Source organism: Eulemur rufifrons, chromosome 8 (genome assembly GCF_041146395.1).
Source record: "Eulemur rufifrons isolate Redbay chromosome 8, OSU_ERuf_1, whole genome shotgun sequence".
NCBI lineage: Eukaryota > Metazoa > Chordata > Mammalia > Primates > Lemuridae > Eulemur > Eulemur rufifrons.
In genome coordinates this window covers 47,201,185-47,222,835 of record NC_090990.1, presented here as the reverse complement: position 1 = coordinate 47,222,835, position 21,651 = coordinate 47,201,185, and the positions used below count along the sequence as shown (strand labels likewise).

Genomic DNA, 21,651 nt, shown 5'->3' with positions numbered 1-21,651 from the left:
AAAATAAGTTAATTTATCTCAATTGTATAGACTTAAAAAGCATAAACTAATGCTATATAATCACTTGGTACAAACTCTGAAACAACTGTATCATATATGATTTAGTCACTTGGTAAAAGCCCTAAGTGCATAATATTGTTTGTTAGAAATAATGTAAAAAGACTATTTATTTTGTTTTACCTTTATTTGAAAAATAATGAAATATTATAATTCTGAATTAAAACTCTTTGCAATACTTTAGAAATTTTATACTATAGCATAACTTGAAAAAAAAAGACTTTATATTAAAGTTTCTTCATTTTCCTAAACCTAGGATGGTAAGCGGATGTTTGGCACCTATTTTCGTGTTGGTTTTTATGGAACCAAGTTCGGGGATTTGGATGAACAAGAATTTGTTTACAAGGAGCCTGCAATAACCAAACTTGCAGAGATATCTCACAGATTGGAGGTGAATGCTGTGGTAGTTCATAAAATGTCATCTTTAATTTGTATTTTCTGTGATGATTAGACTCAGATCCAGAACTAATTATTTGATAAGCCAGATCTTGCCCAATAAACTACTCCCTTTCATTATAAGGATTTTTGATTAGTTATGATAATACTCTTTCAAATCCTTCAAATCTTCTATAGCAATAGTAAAATAATATTTTTAACTTATTTTTTGAGGTCCTATTTTCATAACATATTTCAGAAACCCCTATATCCTTCAGAATTACTGTGATTTATGGAGAAATATATATAGTATTATCCACATTTTATAGAAAAAGACATAAGGAATTAAGTAGCAGCTAATAATGGAACTAGAATTAGAACCCCAAGAAATCTCTGACATAAACATTATCATCTCTTTTGGCTTACCAGGTTCCTAGTGAGATATCTTTAGAACTTTAGCCTGAAATCACACCTTAAAAACACTTCCCTTGGCCTTTATAATTTCTTAATTTTCACCATAAATGATTGATTTCCATATTTGTCAGGCTAACCAATCTTTTCTGTTATAGTTATTCTTTCCAACCTTTCTTCTTTTTACTGAAAGTGTGGTCCATAGGACCAGAAGCATTGGTATCACCTATGAGATTATTTGAAATGCAGATTCTTAGACTTTTGAATTAAAATCTGCATTTTAGCAAGATCCCCAGGTGATTTGTATTCACATAACAGTTTGAGGTGCAGTACTCCAGGCTTGTTTTTATTCTCAGCTGATGTTATTAATTTCTTGAATGTTATATTCTTATGGGCAACTTTGCTGGGCTCAACTTTCATAAATTGACTCAAACTGTGACTTTTTATTTTTCAAGAGGCTAAGTATAAGTCATGGGAAATATTAATTGAGACTTCTTTGGGGCAGGAGTGGGAGTTTCTCCTTTGAAGATTTTTGATTTTTTTTTTTTCTTTTTTCTTTTTTCTTTTTGGAGACAGAGTCTTGCTCTGTCTTTCACCCTGGGTAGAGTGCAGTGGCGGTATTGTAGCTCACTGCACCCTCTCAAGTGATGCTCTTGTCTCAGCCTCCCAAGTATCTGGGACTACAGACACATGCCATGACACCTGCTAATTTCTCTATTTTTGGTGGAGATGGAGTCTCCTCTTGCTTAGGCTGGTCTTGAACTTCTGAGTTCACGCAGTCCTCCCACCTTGGCCTCCCGGAGTGCTAGGATTATAGGCATGAGCCACTATACCAGGACTCCTTTGAAGATTTAGATTTGATTTTTCCTTTTGAATGGCTCCACTCATTGCCTGTGCTGCTATCCAATGTCATATGAAATAGTCACTACATTCTTTTGTTTTTTCTTTTTTTTTCTAAAAGTCTATATTTCCAGAAATCTAAACAATTTAAAACAAATTTCTTCTGCAGAGATGCAAAGCATCTCAGTCACTACATTCTTGACCCAAGGTTGCCTTTTCAAAATCTAAACCTATACAAAACTTCAACAGGTCAATGCTTTTATTTGAAAATTCTGGAATTTTAAAAAAAAGCATTGGCCGGGCGTGGTGGCTCACTCCTGTATTATCCTAGAACTCTGGGAGGCCAAGGTGGGTGGATTGTTTGAGCTCAGGAGTTTGAGACCAGCCTGAGCAAGAGCGAGACCCCGTCTCTACTAAAAATAGAAAGAAATTATATGGACAGCTAAAAATATATATAGAAAAAATTAGCCGGGCATGGTGGCGCAGCTACTCGGGAGGCTGAGGCAGGAAGATCGCTTGAGCCCAGGAGTTTGAGGTTGCTGTGAGCTAGGCTGACACCAGGACACTCTAGCCCGGGAAACAGAGTGAGACAACAACAACAACAACAAAAAGCATTTAAAAAAATGAATGTTTATTCATTGACCCATGGTCTGTTAAGAAATTGGGCCACATCAAACTCAATAAAAGTAAGATCCTATACATCAAAGATAATGAGTTTCTTTTGTCTTTCTGTTATCTGTTGTTTCTCTTTAGAACCCTTTATGGAATCCTGTGTTTTTATTGGAGAAAATTATTCTTTTCTTATATTTTGTGTTAAAGTGCATAGATGGGAATAATGTCAAATAAATATGGACTAAGGCCATGATAATTTATGAGCTAGTATAATTTCTGTAAGACTAAATAATTCGTATTTTGTAATTATTGACATGGTTGTACAGAATTTACTAAATCCCCTAATTTTGCTCAAGAATCTCCCTCAAAGGCCTTCTCTATTTTCTAATCCTGTTAACTTCATGTAAAAGATTTCTTTTTCTTTATTGTAGGGATTTTATGGAGAAAGATTTGGAGAGGATGTGGTTGAAGTAATCAAGGACTCTAATCCTGTAGACAAGTGTAAATTGGATCCTAACAAGGTGTGGTTGATTAGACTGTAATGACATATATGTATATCTTTGAGATATACCTCTTTGGTATTTTGTTTGAGAAAGACTAAATGATAACTTAACAGTGAGGAAATAAAGAATTTTTTCCTTTCCCAGGCATATATTCAGATTACCTACGTGGAGCCATACTTCGACACATATGAGATGAAGGACAGAATCACATACTTTGACAAAAACTATAATCTTCGACGTTTCATGTACTGTACACCCTTCACTTTAGATGGTCGTGCCCATGGGGAACTTCATGAACAATTCAAAAGGAAGACCATTCTGACTACTTCTCATGCCTTTCCTTATATTAAAACAAGGGTCAATGTCACTCATAAAGAGGAGGTAAGTCCGTAAATGGGGAAGTAGAATTAGTGAAACAAATATATGCAAACCATGTAACAACAATGTAGATGTAGCAGAATATATGTACCATCCCTCATACCATAGCATACTAGAATTGTACCCACTTTTGAGCCATTATTTTTTAACTTGTAAGTTCCTAATTTACTCTCAGGTATGCTTTAAAAGGCTGATTTTTTTTTTTTTTTTTTTTTCTTTTAGGGATCCAAGTCTGAGATTTCATTGTTACATAAAAGTTTACAATTGATCTCCACTTTTTTCAAAATTTTAATTGATTATATGCAAAGCTCATTAAATAGTTTTCAATCAGTACACTAACCTAATAGATGCTGTTTTATTCAGATCATCTTAACACCAATCGAAGTTGCCATTGAAGACATGCAGAAAAAGACACAGGAGTTGGCATTTGCAACACATCAGGATCCAGCAGATCCCAAAATGCTTCAAATGGTACTCCAGGGATCTGTAGGCACAACGGTTAATCAGGTCAGTGCTTTTAGCTAGCACTATGTGATTAAAGTTGTAAATAGGATATGGAATAATTTCATTATAATATTTTACAAAGATCATAAATAAATGCTAAATCAAGTGAAAAGTATATGTGTTAGAAGTGGTTGCAAAAGACACTGAAAGTATGAATGGAAGAAAATTGAAAAACAAAAGTTTAGTATAATCTCAGTTCTTAAGGTTTCTGTACCTGCCTTCTCTACTGCCTATGATTTTCTACCTATGTGTTCATATGCATTTTATTAAGAAAGAATTGATTCACTTAAAATAGCTTTTCCTTTAAAAGCTTATACTGAGGCCGGGTATGGTGGCCTCATGCCTGTAATCCTAGCACTCTGGGAGGCCGAGGCAGGCGGATTGTTTGAGCTCAGGAGTTTGAGACCAGCCTGAGCAAGAGCGAGACCCCGTCTCTAAAAATAGAAAGAAATGATTTGGACAGCTAAAAATATATATAGAAAAAATTAGCCGGGCATGGTGGTGCATGCCTGTAGTCCCAGCTACTCGGGAGGCTGAGGCAGCAGGATTGCTTAAGCCCAGGAGTTTGAGGTTGCTGTGAGCTAGGCTGATGCCATGGCACTCTAGCCCGGGCAACAGAGTGAGACTGTGTCTCAAAAAAAAAAAAAAAAAAAAAACCTTATACTGAAAGAATATGATCTAAAAAAGAAGGGCTTATTTTCAGAGCTATGTACATATTTGTGAACCTCTACTATCTTAGATTCTCCCTAATGTTATCTTCTACAGATTTCCTTCATAATAAGTTGTGAGGATTAAATAAGTGATATGGAATCATTTTGAAAATTTTAACAATATATGTATATAAGATATTGTTATTTTGCCATATGCAGATCAAAAGCCATCTCCATTATCCCCTTGTAGTTCATTCATTCACATTCTCTTGCTGATGATGATTTTGGGCATGGCCCCAATCTTAAGGAATATTCCATGGCAAGGGAAAAATCCAGAAAGGCTTCAAGTAAGATTTCCTGTAATATGGATTAACTAGTTTTTAGATTAAGGGAACAAAGCTAAAAAGTGCCCTGCCCAAACTGAGGTAAACACCTTAAGACCTTTCCCCCCCACAACATATGTGATTTTAAAGTTTTTACCTCCAAATGATGTAGCTTACTCACAAAACATTATCATCTTTAACTTGCAGCATCAGGAACACCTTTGGAATACTGAGGGAAGCTGTTTTAGCAAAATCAAGTCTGATAACTAGTGGATTGGCAGATGTAGTAGCCTGACATTTACGTCCAGGATAAATTAAAGAATATAAAAAATACAAGACAAACTGCATTATTATCTTTGTAAAATATAATAATGAAATTGTTCCATATCCTATTTACAACTTTAATCACATAGTGCACATTAGCCAGTCCTTGAGCTCCTATTCTGTTTCCTTGAAGAATGAACTAATAAGAAGTTAATTTAATTGCAGTTGGCAAGATGTAGACATGAAATTAAGAAAAACTGAAAGTCTGTCTCTGAAGAGTTTTTTAATATAGGCATAGACATGTATGTATCTTAGTTGTAAGAAAAATCATTTGGGTAAATTCTGTCTCTTTGATTTTAGAGAAGACAAAAACACACTTCTTATTTTATTTTCTTATTTTACAGGGGCCTCTGGAAGTTGCCCAGGTTTTCCTATCTGAAATACCCAGTGACCCAAAGCTCTTCAGACATCATAATAAACTTCGACTCTGCTTTAAAGATTTTACTAAAAGGTATTTAAGGCTTCCTGCATAAAGATCTTCAAATTGAGAATGTCCAACACCACAGTATGGCATAAGGGCCTTATGGAACTATTGAAAAGAGAAGACATACAACAGTGGTTCACAGAAATAATCTGTGTAGAATTTACTATCCTTTAATAGTATATGTTTATCTCCCCTTGCCCCTTGTCTTGCCATACTCTATAATGCCACATTTTTAATTTTAAAGATAGGAAAATCCAAGGCTCAGGAAATTTTGTTAACTTGAAACAATTATTAGACTATTTAACTTGAAAGCTACTATCTATTGTGAACCTTCAATGTTCAAGTTTGGTTTCTCTTCCCCCAGGGAACTTACAAGTAGTAAACTTAGAAGCAAAAACCAGTGTTCAGGCCGGGCGCGGTGGCTCACACCTGTAATCCTAGCACTCTGGGAGGCCGAGGCTGGCGGATCGTTTGAGCTCAGGAGTTTGAGACTAGCCTGAGCAAGAGCAAGACCCCGTCTCTACTAAAAATAGAAAGAAATTATATGGACAACTAAAAATATAGAAAAATACAGAAAAAATGTAGTCCCAGCTACTCAGGATGCTGAGGCAGGAGGATTGCTTGAGCCCAGGAGTTTGAGGTTGCTGTGAGCTAGGCTGATGCCAGGGCACTCTAGCCTGGGCAACAGAGAGAGACTCTGTCTCAAAAAAAAAACCAAAAAACGGTGTTCATATCCTGACATTATCCTTTTTTGTGTCCTTTTCCAGATCACTTTAATTTCTGTGATCCTCAGTTTCCTATAAAGTAAGGATAATAATATCTACTTCCCTTAGGGAGGTTGTGCATATTAGGTGAAATACTATATGGGTGTGTCAGGGGTTTCAGTGATTTGCTAGGAGAACTCAGAATTCAGTGTATAGTCACACTGGTAGCTGTGATTGATGGCACTGAAAGAATACAAAGTAAAGTTAGCAAAGGGAAAGGTGCATGGGGCAGAGTCTGGAGGAAACTAGGGGCAGGCTTCAAAGGGTCCTCTGGCAATGGAGTCACACAGGACTTGCTTAATTCCTCCAGCAATGAGTTGTGAAATGTCTACCAGGGAACCTCATTAGAGACTCAGGGCCTGAGGTTTTTACTGGAAGCTGGTCACACAGGCACCCTTTCCCTGACACAAACCAAAATTCTAGACTCTCAGAAGGAAAGCAAGTATTCAGCATAAACCATAGTGTTTATATAAACGGTTTAGGCACAGTGAGCCACGCTTATCTTCTGTGAATGATGGGGAACATCCCAAAATCCAAATTCCCAGACTCTAACCAAGGGCCAACCTTGCAGTTCGGCCTTTCTGAGGATAGCAGTTTTAGGCATGCAATCTTAACTGTTTTCTGCACAATGAAACATTTATAGGCTAATACTTGGCACATAATGAAGATGTTCAGTAAATATTAAATTTTGAAACAATAGGGGAAAATAATCATTTATCAACTTGATACTTGATTTCTGCTTTCCTGACACTATGATTACAAAAGAGGGAATGAATAATTCAATTTAGTGATGTCAGGGAAGATTCCACACATTTGATTTGAACCTTGGAAGATGAGTATTAGTTTTTCAGGCAGAAAAGAGGGAGAAGGACCTACCAAATTACAAATTAACAACGTTCAGGATCTGTTCCGTGAAAGATACATAGTCTAGTGAAGTTGGAACCATGGAATCTATAAAGACCAGTAGTTAAAGAAAAGACTGGGAAAGTAGATTGGAATCACATTGAAAGGGCCTTGTGTACCATTAATAAATGACTTGATTATCACTTAATAAAGCAGCATTAGAACCATAGAACTCCCTCTTATGGTTTCTCTTATCAAACCATTCATTGAATGGATTTATTAGGGGCAGGAATAATTTTATTTTACATTAGTTTTGTCATCAAAAAACTATGAGTAATGGTACTTGTTTAAGTAGTTTGAGATGATATCTCCTTTGTTCTCATTGCAATAGTGATCACAAAGTGCTATCAATTTCTCCTTCCTGAACATGATAAACATCTAAAAGAAAAACTTTAAAAAGCTTCATTGAAAGTCTGAGATTTTGTAATATAATTATTGTGCTAGATAGCCTCATAGGATTAGTTTTAGGAAACAGTAGGAAAAAATACATGGAACAGATGAACTGTGGTAGTAAGAGAAAGAAACCTGATTCTTGCTTATGGAATTGACTGATTTCTAGAATTAATTTTATTATTTGGGAGGTTTAAAAAAACAACAAAATAAACCCTGCTGTCTTTGTCAACCAGATGATCATGAAACTATACATACTTCTTCTTTAGGTCATAGACATTTAATAATAGCTAATCAGATACTTCTTTTCTTGATACTGTGGAATATTTTACCATGACTACAATTCTTAACAAATGTCTTCTTCTTTGTATATATTTACTGTAGGGTAATGAATTCCTGTATTAAACAGGTCTCCTTAAGTGTTACTATGTATAGAGAAGCCTTTCTTCTTTTAAATTATGAAAAAGCTAAAAACAAACCAAAAAAAACTACATACTATAAACCTTACAAAGAAGGTAATAGCCAATTCTATATTTTTTATTTTTGTGTTACCATTCATTTTTTATGCCAGTATTCATGTATATTTTACCATAGTTCAGTCATATATACAATCTTAAATTCTTATTTTCAATTAAAGCTAAAACTATCATTCTAATGGTTACATTATACCCTCTAATTAATCTACTGTAATTTTCTGTATTCCTATTGTTTGACTTTAAGTTGAATTTGAATGTGACATAGTTTGTAACACAATAGAGCTTCTTTCTTTTGTTGAATTAAAATTTCCAGAATGAGATTACCGAGCCAAAGTACATGAGCATTCTTATTGGTTCATAATACCAACTACATGCCAAAAAGTTTCTAAGTACAGTTGACCCTTGAACAATGCAGTAGTTAGAGGGACCAGCACCTGTGCAATTAAAAATCCATGTATAACTTTTGACTCCCCAAAAATTTAACTACTAGTAGCCTACTCTTGACTGGAAACCTTGTCAATAACACAGTCGATAACATATATTTTGTATGTTAATGTATATACTGTATTCTTACACTAAGGTAAGGGGGAGTAAAAATGTTATTAAGAAAATCATAAGGAAGAGAAAATATATTTACTATTCATTAAGTGGAAGTGGATCATCATAAAGGTCTTCATCCTCATCATCTTCATGTTGAATAGGCTAGAGAGAAGGAGGAAGAGGAAGAGGAAGGATTGGTCTTGCTATCTTAGGGGTGGAAGACGTAGAGAAGGTAGAAGGAGAGGCAGGCACACTAGATGTAACTTTACAGAAGTACATCATAATTTCTGTCTGACTTTTTTGCTTTTTCATTTCTCTAAAAATGTTTGTATGTGACACCAATCCTTCTTCTACTGTTTGCTTTAGTTTCAGTGCCCTGATCGTAGAAGGGCCCATGCTATAGAAGAAGTCAAAAGCAGTCTTGAATAATCAGAACTCAGATTGTCTAACATCAATTTGATTTCTTGCATTGCTGCTTCTATGTCTTCTTCATCATCTGGCACTGGTTTGGAGGTGCTTGTCTCTCCATTAAGTCACCTTCTTTTAATTCCTCTGGTGTGGTGTCTTTTAGCTCTTGAATTTCTCCCTCACCTCTCACCTCTTTTGCCATATCCACAATCTCTCTCATAATGTCCTTGACTGGCTCTGTTGTAAATTCTGTGAGGTCATGCACAATACTGAACACAGTTTTCTCCAGCAGGAATTCATTATTTTGGGCTTTTTCTATAACAATGATGGCATCTACAGTGGTATAATCATTCCAGACTTTCATTATATTCTCTGTAGGGGTTTTCTTCCATAACATTGGCAATCCTTTCCATGGTGTACCGAGTCTTAAAGGTCCTTTTGACCCCTTGATCTAGAGGCTGAATTAGAGACATTTTGTTTGGGGAAAAGTAGACCACTTCACCTCCTTCATTGTTGAACTCATGGGGTTCTTGGTGGCCAGGAGCATTGCTCAATATCAGAAGAACTTTAAAAGGCAGTCCTTTACTGGCAAGGTACTTCTTGACTTCAGGGAGAAAGCATCAGTGAAACCAATCCAAAAAAAGGTTCTTGTTCAGGCCTTCTTGTAAAACCAAAAGACTGGTAGCTGGAGTTTATCTTTTCCCTTCAAGGTTTGGGGTTTAGCATTTTTATAGATAAGAGCAGTTCTGATAAAAACCAGACTGCATTTGCAGAAAATAGTAGAGTTAGCCTATCCCTTCCTGCCTTAAATCCTGGTGCTCACTTGTCTTTCTTGCTGATGTCTTTTGTGTCATTGTTTTTCTCCAGAATAGGGCACTTTCATCTGCATTAAAAACCTATTCAGGTAGATATCCTTTCTCCTCAATGATTTTCTTAATGGCATCTGGGAATTTTTGTCTACTGCTTCTTGGTTGGCAGAAGCTACTTCTGTTATCTTGAAATTATTTAAGCCGAACTTCTTTCTTAAATTTTCAAACCATCATTTGCTGGCACAACATTCTCCAGCTTAGACCCTTCACTTTCCCTTTGCTTTAAGTTGTCATCAAATAATTTTGCTCTTTCTTCAATCAAGCATACCTTCAAGCATATAGGTATGCTTTTCTTATAGCAATCCTGCACCCACATAAAAGCTGCATTTTCAATATGAGATTTAAAAAAAAGGCATTTTGTAAAAACTACAAGGTTTTCACACCTTTTGCCCTCACAAATTGCCTCTTCTTTTTTTACAGTGGCTCTTACATTGGATTTATTTATATCTTTCATTCATATGTTGAAATGGCAGTTCACTGTAGCTGCAGACCTCAGTCTATGGTACATATCAAGCAACTCAACTTTGTCTTGTAATGTCATGACCTTTCTCTGCTTCTCAGGAGCACTTCCAGCATCACTAGTGCCACTTCATTTGGGTCCCATGGTGTTATTCAGGATTTATGGTATCACACTAAACATGATGAAAAATATGCAAAAACCATGAGAAATGACTTTTTACTGTGATACGCAGTTTACTAGAGAGACGAACTGCTCACATAGAGATGATTAGCATCACATGACATTTTAAGCAGATACTTACAATGCTTGAGCTTCCTGCAATATCAACAAGAGGTGGCTTTGAAATTATTGCAGTACTACGGTATGTACTACGGTTAATTTTATGCAGTTATGATTTATTACTGCATCTTTACATTTGTTTTTATTTCTCTCAACTGCAAATAGTGCCATGTAGGGTCTGTAAGTGTTTTGTGTGCATAAGTTTTGATAAAGTTTAACTTTTTATAATAGATTTTTATATATTTTATGGTAGTAAATGAGAAAATAGGCTAGTATCTACATATATTTTATGTGTTCATGACATACCTAAATTTTTCTTAATTTTTTAAATATTTCTAGACTATGCAATTTGTCTTCAAGTTTTTTCACATTGTCACAGATCTCCAAAAAAATTTCCAATATATTTACTGAAAAAATTCACATGTAAGTGGACTCGTGCAGTTCAAACCCATGTTGTTCAAGGGTCTACTGTATTAACAGTGCCAAGAATGCAGATGTACTAGTCTCAATACACTGTGCTTTAAATAATGCCATTTAAATAGGATGTTATTTGTTGGTTTTAACATGTTAACTGTCACATGAATTTAACTCATGCTAGTTTTGAGCCTGGGGCCTCGGAAAGCATATGTAACTCACACATTTGTTTACTTTACCCTTATGAACTATTTTTCAAGTTGAATATAACTCACACACAGAAAACAATAAAAAATAACAAATTTTTCTTTAAATTAGAAAAGATCATTTTGTTTTTTAAGTTTTTTTTTCTATTTTCATAATAAAACACCATGGCCCCAGGGAAAATAATTTTTTTTCTAGTATGGCAGTTAATGTGTTAAATGGTACTTTAGTTTTTATTACTAAAAACAATAAACTCTTTTCCATGTGTTTACTTTTTATCTTCAGTTTTGTCTTTTAAAATTTGTTTTCATTAAATTTTGAATAGATTAGAAATATTTATAACATTTGCTACTAAAGAATAGGAAGATGAAAGTCATGTGCTCACCACTCAGGTTAAGAAATCGAGCATTATCATTACTTTGAGATTCCCCTCCCCACATACCTTTCTCTGATATCATCGCCCTCTCCTTTCCTTCAATGGTAACTGGTATCCTGAATTTCAAAGTTAACATTTCCTTTCTTGTCTTTATAGTTTTATCATAAATTAATGCATCCCTAAATAACATTCAGTTTTGCATTTTTTAACTTTATATAAATGAACATTCTATAGATTCTTCAGTGACTTTGCCATTTTCAGTGTTTTTGAGATATATCTATAATAAATGTCTCTTTAGTTAATTTATTTTTATATATACCATTGTATGAATATGGCATGATTTATTCCTTCCTCTGTTAATGCATATTTTGGTTGTTTCCTGTTTTGTTTTTTTAGTTACAAAGAGTCCTACTTAAATATTTCTCTATCTATTTCTGGATGTACATGTATGAGAGATTTTCCAGGGCTTATAACTAAGAATAGTATTGCTGGTTCCTAGGTTCATCTTGGGCCAGATGATGCCACATTTTTTTCCAAAGTGTCTAAGGCAAATTTGCATTCCCACCAGTAGCATTTGAGAGCATTTCTATTACTATATATCTTCACCAATACTTGATATTGTCTGACATTTTAACTTTTATCAGTCAGTAGGTGTGAAATGATATGTGATCATGGATTACATTTGCATTTCCCTGATTACCAAAGAGGTTAAATAATCTGGTCATGTGTTTGTTAGCTATTTTTCTTTCCTGTTCTATAATGTTACTTCTCCAAGTCTTTTGCCATTTTCCTATGGGATTCTTTTCCTTACTAATTTCTAAGGATATTTATATATTCTGAATATATAATGCTTTATCATTTGTAATATCACAGATATCCTCTCTGAATTTGGGGCTTTTTACTTTTTTATCTATAAACAGAAGTTCTTAAATTTAATGTGGTTAAATTATTCAGTCTTTTCCTTTATGACTAGTCATTCAATATAGGTTAAGCAAAAGGGGGAGAGACTGAAAAAAGAGCCTTTTTTCCTTTTTAGAAAATCCACTTGCAGTTGATTTTTGTGTATGGTTCAACATAGTGATCAGTTCGATATTTGTCCATATTGATAACTGAAAATTATCTCAGCACCATTTACTGAATATGGTCAGCATTTTTTCCCCTCATATGGATATCCAGTTGACCACTTATTTAAAACCACCACTTATTTAAAAGACTGCCCTTTTTCTACTACTTTGCGGTGTTATCACTATCATAAATTAAGTGTCCATGTTTGTGTGCATGTGTTTCTGGGATCTTTATTCTCCTACATTGCTCTGCTTATCTCTCCTTGAGCCAATTATCATGATGTCTTAATTACTGCAGCTTTATAGTAAGCCTTGTTAGAGCAATTCATCTCATCTTGTTTTGTTCAAGGACTATTTCTGGCCCTTTTTTATATAAATTTTAAATTTTTGACATCTTCACTGATATCAATCCATGAATATGGTATATTTCTCCATTTACTTAGAATTTTTAAATGTCTTAATATTATCTAAATTTTCTTTGTAGAAGACTTGTGTATTATTTTAATTATTCCTTAGTATCTAGTACTTTTAAGCATTAATCATATGTTTTTAAATTGTGTTTTCTATTTGGTGGTATACAGAAATGCAGTTGAATTTTTGGGTTTTTTTTTGTTGTTGTTGTTGTTGTTTTGAGACAGAGTCTCACTCTGTTGCCCGGGCTAGAGTGAGTGCCTAGCTCACAGCCTAGCTCACAGCAACCTCAAACTCCTGGGCTTAAGCGATCCTACTGCCTCTGCCTCCCGAGTAGCTGGGACTACAGGCATGCGCCACCATGCCCAGCTAATTTTTTCTATATATATTTTTAGTTGGTCAGATAATTTCTTTCTATTTTTAGTAGAGACGGGATCTCGCTCTTGCTCAGGCTGGTCTGACCTCGAGCAATCCTCCCGCCTCGGCCTCCCAGAGTGCTAGGATTACAGACGTGAGCCACCGCACCTGGCCTGCAGTTGACTTTTATATATTAATTTTATATGAGAACTTTACCAAACTTGTTAATTCTAATAATTTACCAGTAGAATCTTTTTCTTGTCTTACAGTGATAATTAGGGCCTCCAGTACTATGTGGGACAGGAATAATTAGGGAGGGCATAATTTTCTTGTTCCTGATCTAAAAGGAAAGGTTTCACCATTGAGTATAATGTTTGCTGCACGTTTTTATAAATATTTTTAATTAGGTCAAAGGAGTTTCCACCTATTGGTAGTTATGCAGGTTTTAAACTTTTGTTACCAAATGCCTTTTTCTATATCTCCTTTAATCTTTTAATGGGGTAATTTACATTTCTTGATTTCATAACCCAACCTTTTGTTTATTCCAGGGATAAACAACTTGGTCTTGGGTTGTGTACATGTGTGTGTGTGTGTGTGTGTGTGTCTGTGTTTAATACATTGGTAAAACAGTTTCATCCAGGAGCAGCGGCTCGTGCCTGTAATCCTAGCACGCTGGGAGGTTGAGGCAGGAGGATCATTTGAGGTCAGAGCTTCAAGACCAGCCTGAGCAAGAGCAAGACCCTGTCTCTACTAAAAATAGAAAAAATTAGCTGGATGTGGTGGTGTGATCCTGTGGCCCCAGCTACTTGGGAGGCTGAGGCAAGACGATTGCTTGAGCCCAGGAGTTTGAGGTTGCTGTGAACCAGGCTGACGTCACGGCACTCTAGCCCAGGCTGTCTCAAAAAAATGAAATAAAATAAATAAAACAGTTTCCTATTACAATTGTCTCTCAGGATCCATGGGGGATTGGTTACAGGACCACCTGTGAATACCAAAATTCCTGGATGTTTACTTCCTTATATAAAATGGCATACTATTTGCATATAACCTATGCACATACTCCCGTATGTTTTAAATCATCTCTAGATTACTTATAATACCTGAAACAATGTAAATACTATGTAAATAGTTGTTAAATTGTATTGTTTAGGGAATAATGACAAAAAAAAAAGTCTGTACTTGTTCAGTACAGACACAATTTTTTTTTTCCAAATATTTTCAATCCTTGGTTGGTTGAATCTGTGGATGCAAAACCCACTTTATAGAAGGCCAGCTGTATTTTCTTTGGGAGTTTTGCAGTGATTTTTTTTTTATGGATAAGATTGGATTATAATTTTTTCTTAGAGTTACCATTAGGTCTTGGTATCCCAGCCTTGAAAAATGAGTTGGAACTCCTCTCAGGAATAGTTATTTTCCCCATGCTCGTTTTTGTATACTCTGGCATAGTTTTGTTATGTTGGGGTTATTTGTCCTTAGAATGTTTAGTAGAATTTGCATGTTAGTATTCTCTTTTTGGATAGTGACTTAATTGATTCAACTTACTTGATGATTTTAGGGTTATTTACATTTTTTAATTGAGTCTGTTTTACTAAATTATATTTATCTAGAAAAGTATAACTTTAGATTTTTTGGCAGTAAATTATATATAATCTCTTCTATGCCTTTTAAAACTTTTGGTATATTTGACTTTTTGTTCCATTTTTAATTTCTAGTAGGGAATATTTGACCTCTCATTTAATCTTGCTATAGCTTAGTCAATTTTTTTTTTTAGTTTTTTTTTTTCAAAGAACCAACTTTTGTAATTTTTGATACTCTTATCATATTTTAAAATTTTGTTTCCTTCTTTATACTTTCAGTTTATTCTTTTTAAGTTGCTTGGCTCTTCAATTTTAGCCTTCTTTTCTAATATAAACATTTAACACTATGCATTTTCTACTAAGCATCACTTTAGCTGCGTTCCACAAATATTGATATGTATATATTTCAGCATCCTTTCTTCCTTCATGGGGTCCAGATATTTTTCTTAAATATTTGGATAAGTTGGATAAAGGATTGTCATCAAGATCTATTCATTTAAGAAATATTTATTTGAACCTAGACAAAGCACTGTGCCAGGTACCACTGGTGCCACACAAATGAGTATGAATACATTCCTGAAAGAACTTCTAGCCTAGTGGTAATGTGAAAAAAATGGCTTCAGATATAACATTTAAAAATGTGTAACTTTCAGTTTAATGAAAACTGGAGTAAATGTTTATTAAATTTTAAAGGAACTCAGCTGATCATCTGTTCCCTTCGTTAAACCTAAAATAAAGGATTATTTAACATTCAACTGAAAAACTGAATATCCTCATCATGGTAAATATATATGTATGTGTGTGTATATACACATACATACACACACACACACACACACACAGCACTAAGCCTACAAACTGTGCCAGAGTAATTTTTTAATAACATGGTGTTTTTCCTAGGTGTGAAGATGCCTTAAGAAAAAATAAGAGCTTAATTGGGCCAGATCAAAAGGAGTATCAAAGAGAACTGGAGAGAAACTATCATCGCCTTAAAGAGGCCCTACAGCCACTGATAAACAGAAAGATCCCTCAGTTATATAAGGCAGTATTGCCTGTTACCTGCCACAGGTATGCTTATCTACACATGGTTTTAGATAACATATCCTCTGAAACCTAACAAATTCAACTAATATAAACCTTTTACAGGTTGAGTATCCTTAATCCAAATTGCATGGGACTGGAAGTGTTTCAGGTTTGAGATTTTGTTGGATTTTAGAATATTTGCATTTTGCTTACTGGTTGAGCATGCTCGATCTGAAACTCTAAAGTCCTCAAAGCATTTCCTTTGAGCTTTCAAAAAGTTTCTGATTTTCAAAAAGTCATTTCAGCATTCAAAAAGTTTCTGACTTTGGAGCATTTCAGATTTCATTTCCAAATTAGGGATACTTAACCCATATTACCCTTACATTAATCAGTCTACATCATAAAAGTCAGTTCTTCCTGTAACTTGAGAATCATAAAGTTATGCTTAGTACTCATACTAATCAGGACACTTAAGTCTGCCCCCTAAAGCTATTCCTTTTAAAGTCCTGTCATACTTTCTGGTATTTTAGTGGGAGAAGTCACTAGAATCTATTAGAAGCCAGGCATTCATTTCTCTCAGTCATGACAGTAAATAGTATTCACTGTGTTCTTCTAGATATGTATTAAAGCAGGTATCAAAAAGGCTTCAGTATTTTTCTCTACTTTTTAAGTGTGACAAATGGCTTCAGTATTTTTCTCTACTTTTTAAGTGTGACAAATTAGAAATGGAAATTACTTGGAATTTTCTACAACTGAATCCTAGTTCTACTTGAGCAGGTAATTTAATTTTTAGATCTCCTCTGTATATGAGATGATAGTACTTATCTTGAAGAGGTGGTTGTTGTTACCTTGAAGAGATTAAATTACATTACAGATGTAAAGTTCCTAGGACAGTGCCTGACATTTTACTTTTATCACCTGAATTTTGGAAAGGGCACAATAACTGCTAAAAGTAAACTGCCTTTTTTACATTTTTAAAACAAATTTACATACAACTGTTGAATTATGTACCAGTGATATCTTACCACCCTTTTCTTTGAAATAATAACCATAAAACAATAAAGCTATTATACTGTAATGATCTGATAAATTAATAATTGGAAGGTCATTGAAGGTGCTTACATGAAAGTAGAATGTAGATGCATGGTATACTATACTGCAGAAGAAAGTTAAACTGGCTATTTACTCACCTGGGAATTAGTCCCTGTGCTTAAGTAGTCTCATATGTTTTTACTTCTAGGCCTGTAGAAAAAAATCATTCACACATTCATTCAGAAAATGTCTACTAAGTGCCTGCTTTATGTCAGCATATAGATCATCTGAATGTCTTCCACAATCTGTAGGAACAGAGGCTAGACCAGAAGTCCTGTTTTAGATCCTTTCTCTGGCAAAACATATTTTACTTTCACCATCTTTTACTGATGTGAGATACCCTATTAGGTAGTTTCTTCTCAAAATTCCCAATGGGAAGCAACACAGTACTTCCCAACACTTGTGGTTTCCCCTTCAATCTTTTTGGATTTTTTTTCCTTCTTGCTGCCTCCATTCCCCTCCAATAGTCTTATACCCATCAGGTCAGAGATGCCAGAGTGCAAGGGTACTGGTTCCCTAAGATGGGCAGTTGCCTAATCATAGTATCAGTTCCTTCAGATCTCTCCAACTCCTTTCTGTGGAAAGGCTGTGTTCTTCCTATCTGAAGGAAACTTTTCTTTTATACCATATCCTGAGTTTTGCCGTCCTCTCTGATCTACTTTTTGGCCAACCCTCCAAGCTTTAGTTGTTAATATTTTCAGGCAGTTTTCTGGAATTTAGAAAAAACTTTTTCTTGATGAACAGTATCTAGCTTTGAAAACTGCTTATTCCCTTCTAAGAACACTTTAAGATTCAGAGCTGAATGTGATCTCTTTGTACCTGCTCTCTCCTTTCCTACTGATATTAAGCCTCATGGCTTAACCTTAATTACAGGAAGGATAAGCAAAAGAAACCAACTTAAGAAGTATTTCAAGAATATCATCCCCTTGACTTTTAACTTCAGAATTTAGAAAATTCTTATAATTTTTTTTTTTAAGTTTGCTAGTTTGGCTTAAAGGTATTAAGATAGTGGTTTTCAAAGTATGATCTACAACCCATGAGGGGAATTCCTAAGACCCTTTCATGAAGTTCCTGAAGTCAAAACTAATTTCATATTACTAGCAAATATTATTTTCCTTTTTTCACTCTCATTCCCTTGTGAGCGTATAGTGCAGTTTTCCAGAGACTACATGACATGTGATATTGTAAAAGATTAAATACATTGAATACAGAAGCAGAGATGAGAATCTAGGCCTTCTGTTGAGCCACTCTTACATTGGTGCCATTCTTCTAAAATTTCTTATTTTTAATAAGCAGTGGTATTTATAGTGACATGTAGTGATGGATTAGTGTGTAAAATAATTATTAGATCATTAAATATGAAATGTCCAATTTCAAATCAAAAGTGTAGTTATTTATATCTCAAACAAGAAGCAGTACAATTAAAGTATGCACCTAAACTATTGACACAATTTTGCTATCTTAATGATAGCTTGTTTATGCCAGCAGTGAGCAAGTGGTGTTCAAAATCACAAAAGACGTTTTCCACAGCTTGTTGAGATTGAATATTTTTCCTTGCAAGAAGTATTACAAAGTATGGAAGAAGTGTTGGTGCAAGGTCTGGTGAATACAGTGGATGGCAGAGAGTTCCCAAGTCCAGCTTCTATAGTTTGAGCAGCATTGTTTGTGCAACCATAGGTTGCAAGCATTGTCTTGCAAGAGGATTGGCCTGTCTCTGTTGACTGATCTCGGCTGCTTAATTGCAAGCATGCTCATCATTTCGTCCAACTGGTTGCAGTAAACATCCACTGTAATCGACTGACCAGGTTTCATGAAGCTGTAGTGGATAATACCAGCACTGGACCACCAAACAGACACCATTAGCTTTTTTTGATGAACATTCAGTTTTGGACTATGTTTCAGCACTTCATCGGTATCCAATCATTGTGCCAAATGCTTGGGATTGTCAAAAAGAATCCATTTTTCAACACATGTAATAATATTGTGTAGAAGTGGTTCACCTTTATGTCGTGATGGCAAAGAAAGGCAATCCTCGAGACAATTCCTCTGTTGATACTCGTTTAATTCATGTGGAACCCATCTATCCAGTTTCTTTATCTTGCCAATTTGTTTCAAATGGTCCTATATTGTTGGGATAGTAACGTCAAACCTTGCTGCTAATTCATGTGTAGGTTGAGATGGATTCGCTTCCACTACTGCTTTCTTTTTTTTTTTTTTCCCCCAGCTAAAAATTCTTTTATTAGGGAAGAAGGAGACAGGTATTGGGTGATAACCAGCAGTCTCTCCCACCACCACCCCACCTCTTTCTTTTTTAAACAGAAGCAGTCCCATGTGGCAAAAGTACCAATCCTTGGATTTGGAGACAAAATTCATAACAGGCTTCTCTGACTTTATCAGATAGTCTACATCCATATGTAGATGGAGCCAGAGACCATAACAAATCAGCACCAGAGGGAGGAAGATCCAAGCTTGATGACATGTATCAGAATGTCTACACAAGCAAATTCCTGAATTTTCACTTGAGTGAGGTGTTGGAAAAGTAGATTATTCTATTGGCCAAAGGCAGGCAGCAATATCAAAACTCCATGTGCATGCTCCAGTTGACCAAATACAATGATGCTGTCTCAGCACAACAGTAAAGAAACTTCAAAGATGGCCTGAAACCATCTTGTTAAACAACTTGTTGAGACGACTCATTCTAGATTTGTTTGGTGCTGCCTTTGCATTCAAGTCTTATTTTCCAGAAGTGCAGACACAATCCAATTGTAATTTCATCATTGTGCATCTTGGATGCTGCAGTTAGCCTCTGGCCTCTCTCTCTGATCCACAGCCATTGCCAGACCAGGCCACAGCCGCCCACCGACACCTCAGCTTCCACTTCCACTACAGCTTTCACCTCATCATTATCCAGCTTGGTCTCAGGTCACCTATGTGGCTCATTTTCAAGATTAAAATCAACGGAACGGAACTTCTCATCAATGTACTGTGTGTTTGTTAGCCACATTCTTCCCATACACTTCACTGATATTTCAAGCTATCTGCGCTACATTGGTTCCACAACGGAACTCATATTCGGAAGTAACACGAATTTTTGACTTATCCACAATTTCACAAAAATTGCTGTAAAAACAATTTTAAAGATAATCACCAGCCAAAACATGTGTTTGAAAGACTGAGGATGTACCTTCACAATAAAAATAAAACAAGAAGTGTCAAAATGTCAGAGATATCAACTGTGAAACTTAGTACTTAGGGAAATTGGATATTTCATACTTAATAACACAATAACTTTAAATTTTCTTAGTTTTAATTTCTAACATGGTAAATGTCCATATATAATCCACATAAAAGATCCCTGGGGTTCTTATGTAAAAAGGACTTAAGACAAAGTTTGAGAACCACTGGTTTAAGACTTAAAATTTAGTATTTAAAGAAACACCCACCTTTTGCCATTTAATAACCCCAAATCTTTTCCTGAAATCTGTTATCTTTTAAGTCCTTATCTTGTTTATCACAGTATCTGCAGTACCAACTGGGCAAATGAATAAATGATCAGTGGACTTGGAAAAGTGGTTACTATAATACGCTTCTAATCTACAGAGAAATTTATAAGCCAGAACATACATATATATATATATATATATTAATATAAGGCAGAGTATGTAGGATGAGCATCTAACTTGGAAGTTAATAAGAATTGGTGGCAAGACTTTCAGATAACTCTGGTAGGAAAAAGCACGTAAAACATTTTAAAGGTATATGTAAAAATTGTGTTCTTATAACTATGTCCTCTCATTTTTTTCCCCAGAGATTCCTTCAGTCGAATGAGTCTTCGCAAAATGGATCTCTAAGATAAATGCACTTGTTTTACTCATTTGAAAAGAGCCATGTGTTCAACATTGAGTGTGAAAAGAAGTTAAGATCTATTGAAAAATAAGACAGGATGGAATTCTGGAAATTATAATGTTGATTTACTCATTGAAGAATGCAGTGGCCAAAACAATATCAAATGTAGATTTGTTACAGTTTGAGAATCATGGCTATGGTTTCTAATGTTCTGGTAACATACTGTTATCTTTTTTTAAAGACATTTTAATGACTCAAAGGTACACTATACATTTACCATTATTTATACCATAGCTAATGTTAAATTTATTTACTTTAAGTTCATATTTCTTAATTTATATTACCACTTATAGATTGATTTTGGAACCATTTTAAATGTAGTAATGCTTATTTTAAAGGTACTATTAAATATGTGAATGTTTACACTAATTTTGCTGAGTGAGACTTTTAAAAATTTTCTTTACTGACAGAGGCAGAGAATAAGTTACGAGTTGATTCAAAAACTAGTTCCAAAACTAGAAAGAAAATCAAAATTGAATCATTTCATGGGCCCAAAGAAGAGCCCCAAATTAAATAAATGAATGCGTTGATAGATGAAAATAGATACTGGTAACTGGTTTATAAAGTCTTAAAACTGGATTCTAAGTTATTTTCCATTTAGATACCCAAAAAAGGAATTTTGAATGGCAGAAATAATTTTACCCGATAAAACTTTTATCTATAAATAATGATTTTTAAGTACTGGGATAGCTAATACCAGTGACACAGCTTGATTTTTATGACTCAATCTTACACCA

General features: G+C 34.8%; 1 protein-coding gene across 6 annotated transcripts in view; it reads left to right on the top strand.

Moving 5' to 3' along the window:
- DOCK7 (dedicator of cytokinesis 7) overlaps positions 1 to 21,651 on the top strand; it is a 205,606-nt gene extending 183,955 nt beyond the window's left edge. For 4 of the 6 annotated variants that reach the window (XM_069480084.1, XM_069480083.1, XM_069480080.1 and 1 more), the window contains 7 exons: positions 323 to 448; positions 2,727 to 2,816; positions 2,943 to 3,179; positions 3,540 to 3,683; positions 5,322 to 5,428; positions 15,794 to 15,961; positions 20,817 to 21,651. In XM_069480084.1, the coding sequence (XP_069336185.1) occupies positions 323 to 448; positions 2,727 to 2,816; positions 2,943 to 3,179; positions 3,540 to 3,683; positions 5,322 to 5,428; positions 15,794 to 15,961; positions 20,817 to 20,859 (915 nt within the window). In that variant the 3' untranslated portion in view covers positions 20,860 to 21,651. Of the gene's footprint in view, positions 1 to 313; positions 449 to 2,726; positions 2,817 to 2,942; positions 3,180 to 3,539; positions 3,684 to 5,321; positions 5,429 to 15,793; positions 15,962 to 20,816 lie in introns of all 6 variants that reach the window. The other 2 variants (XM_069480085.1, XM_069480082.1) reach the window with 1 other exon arrangement.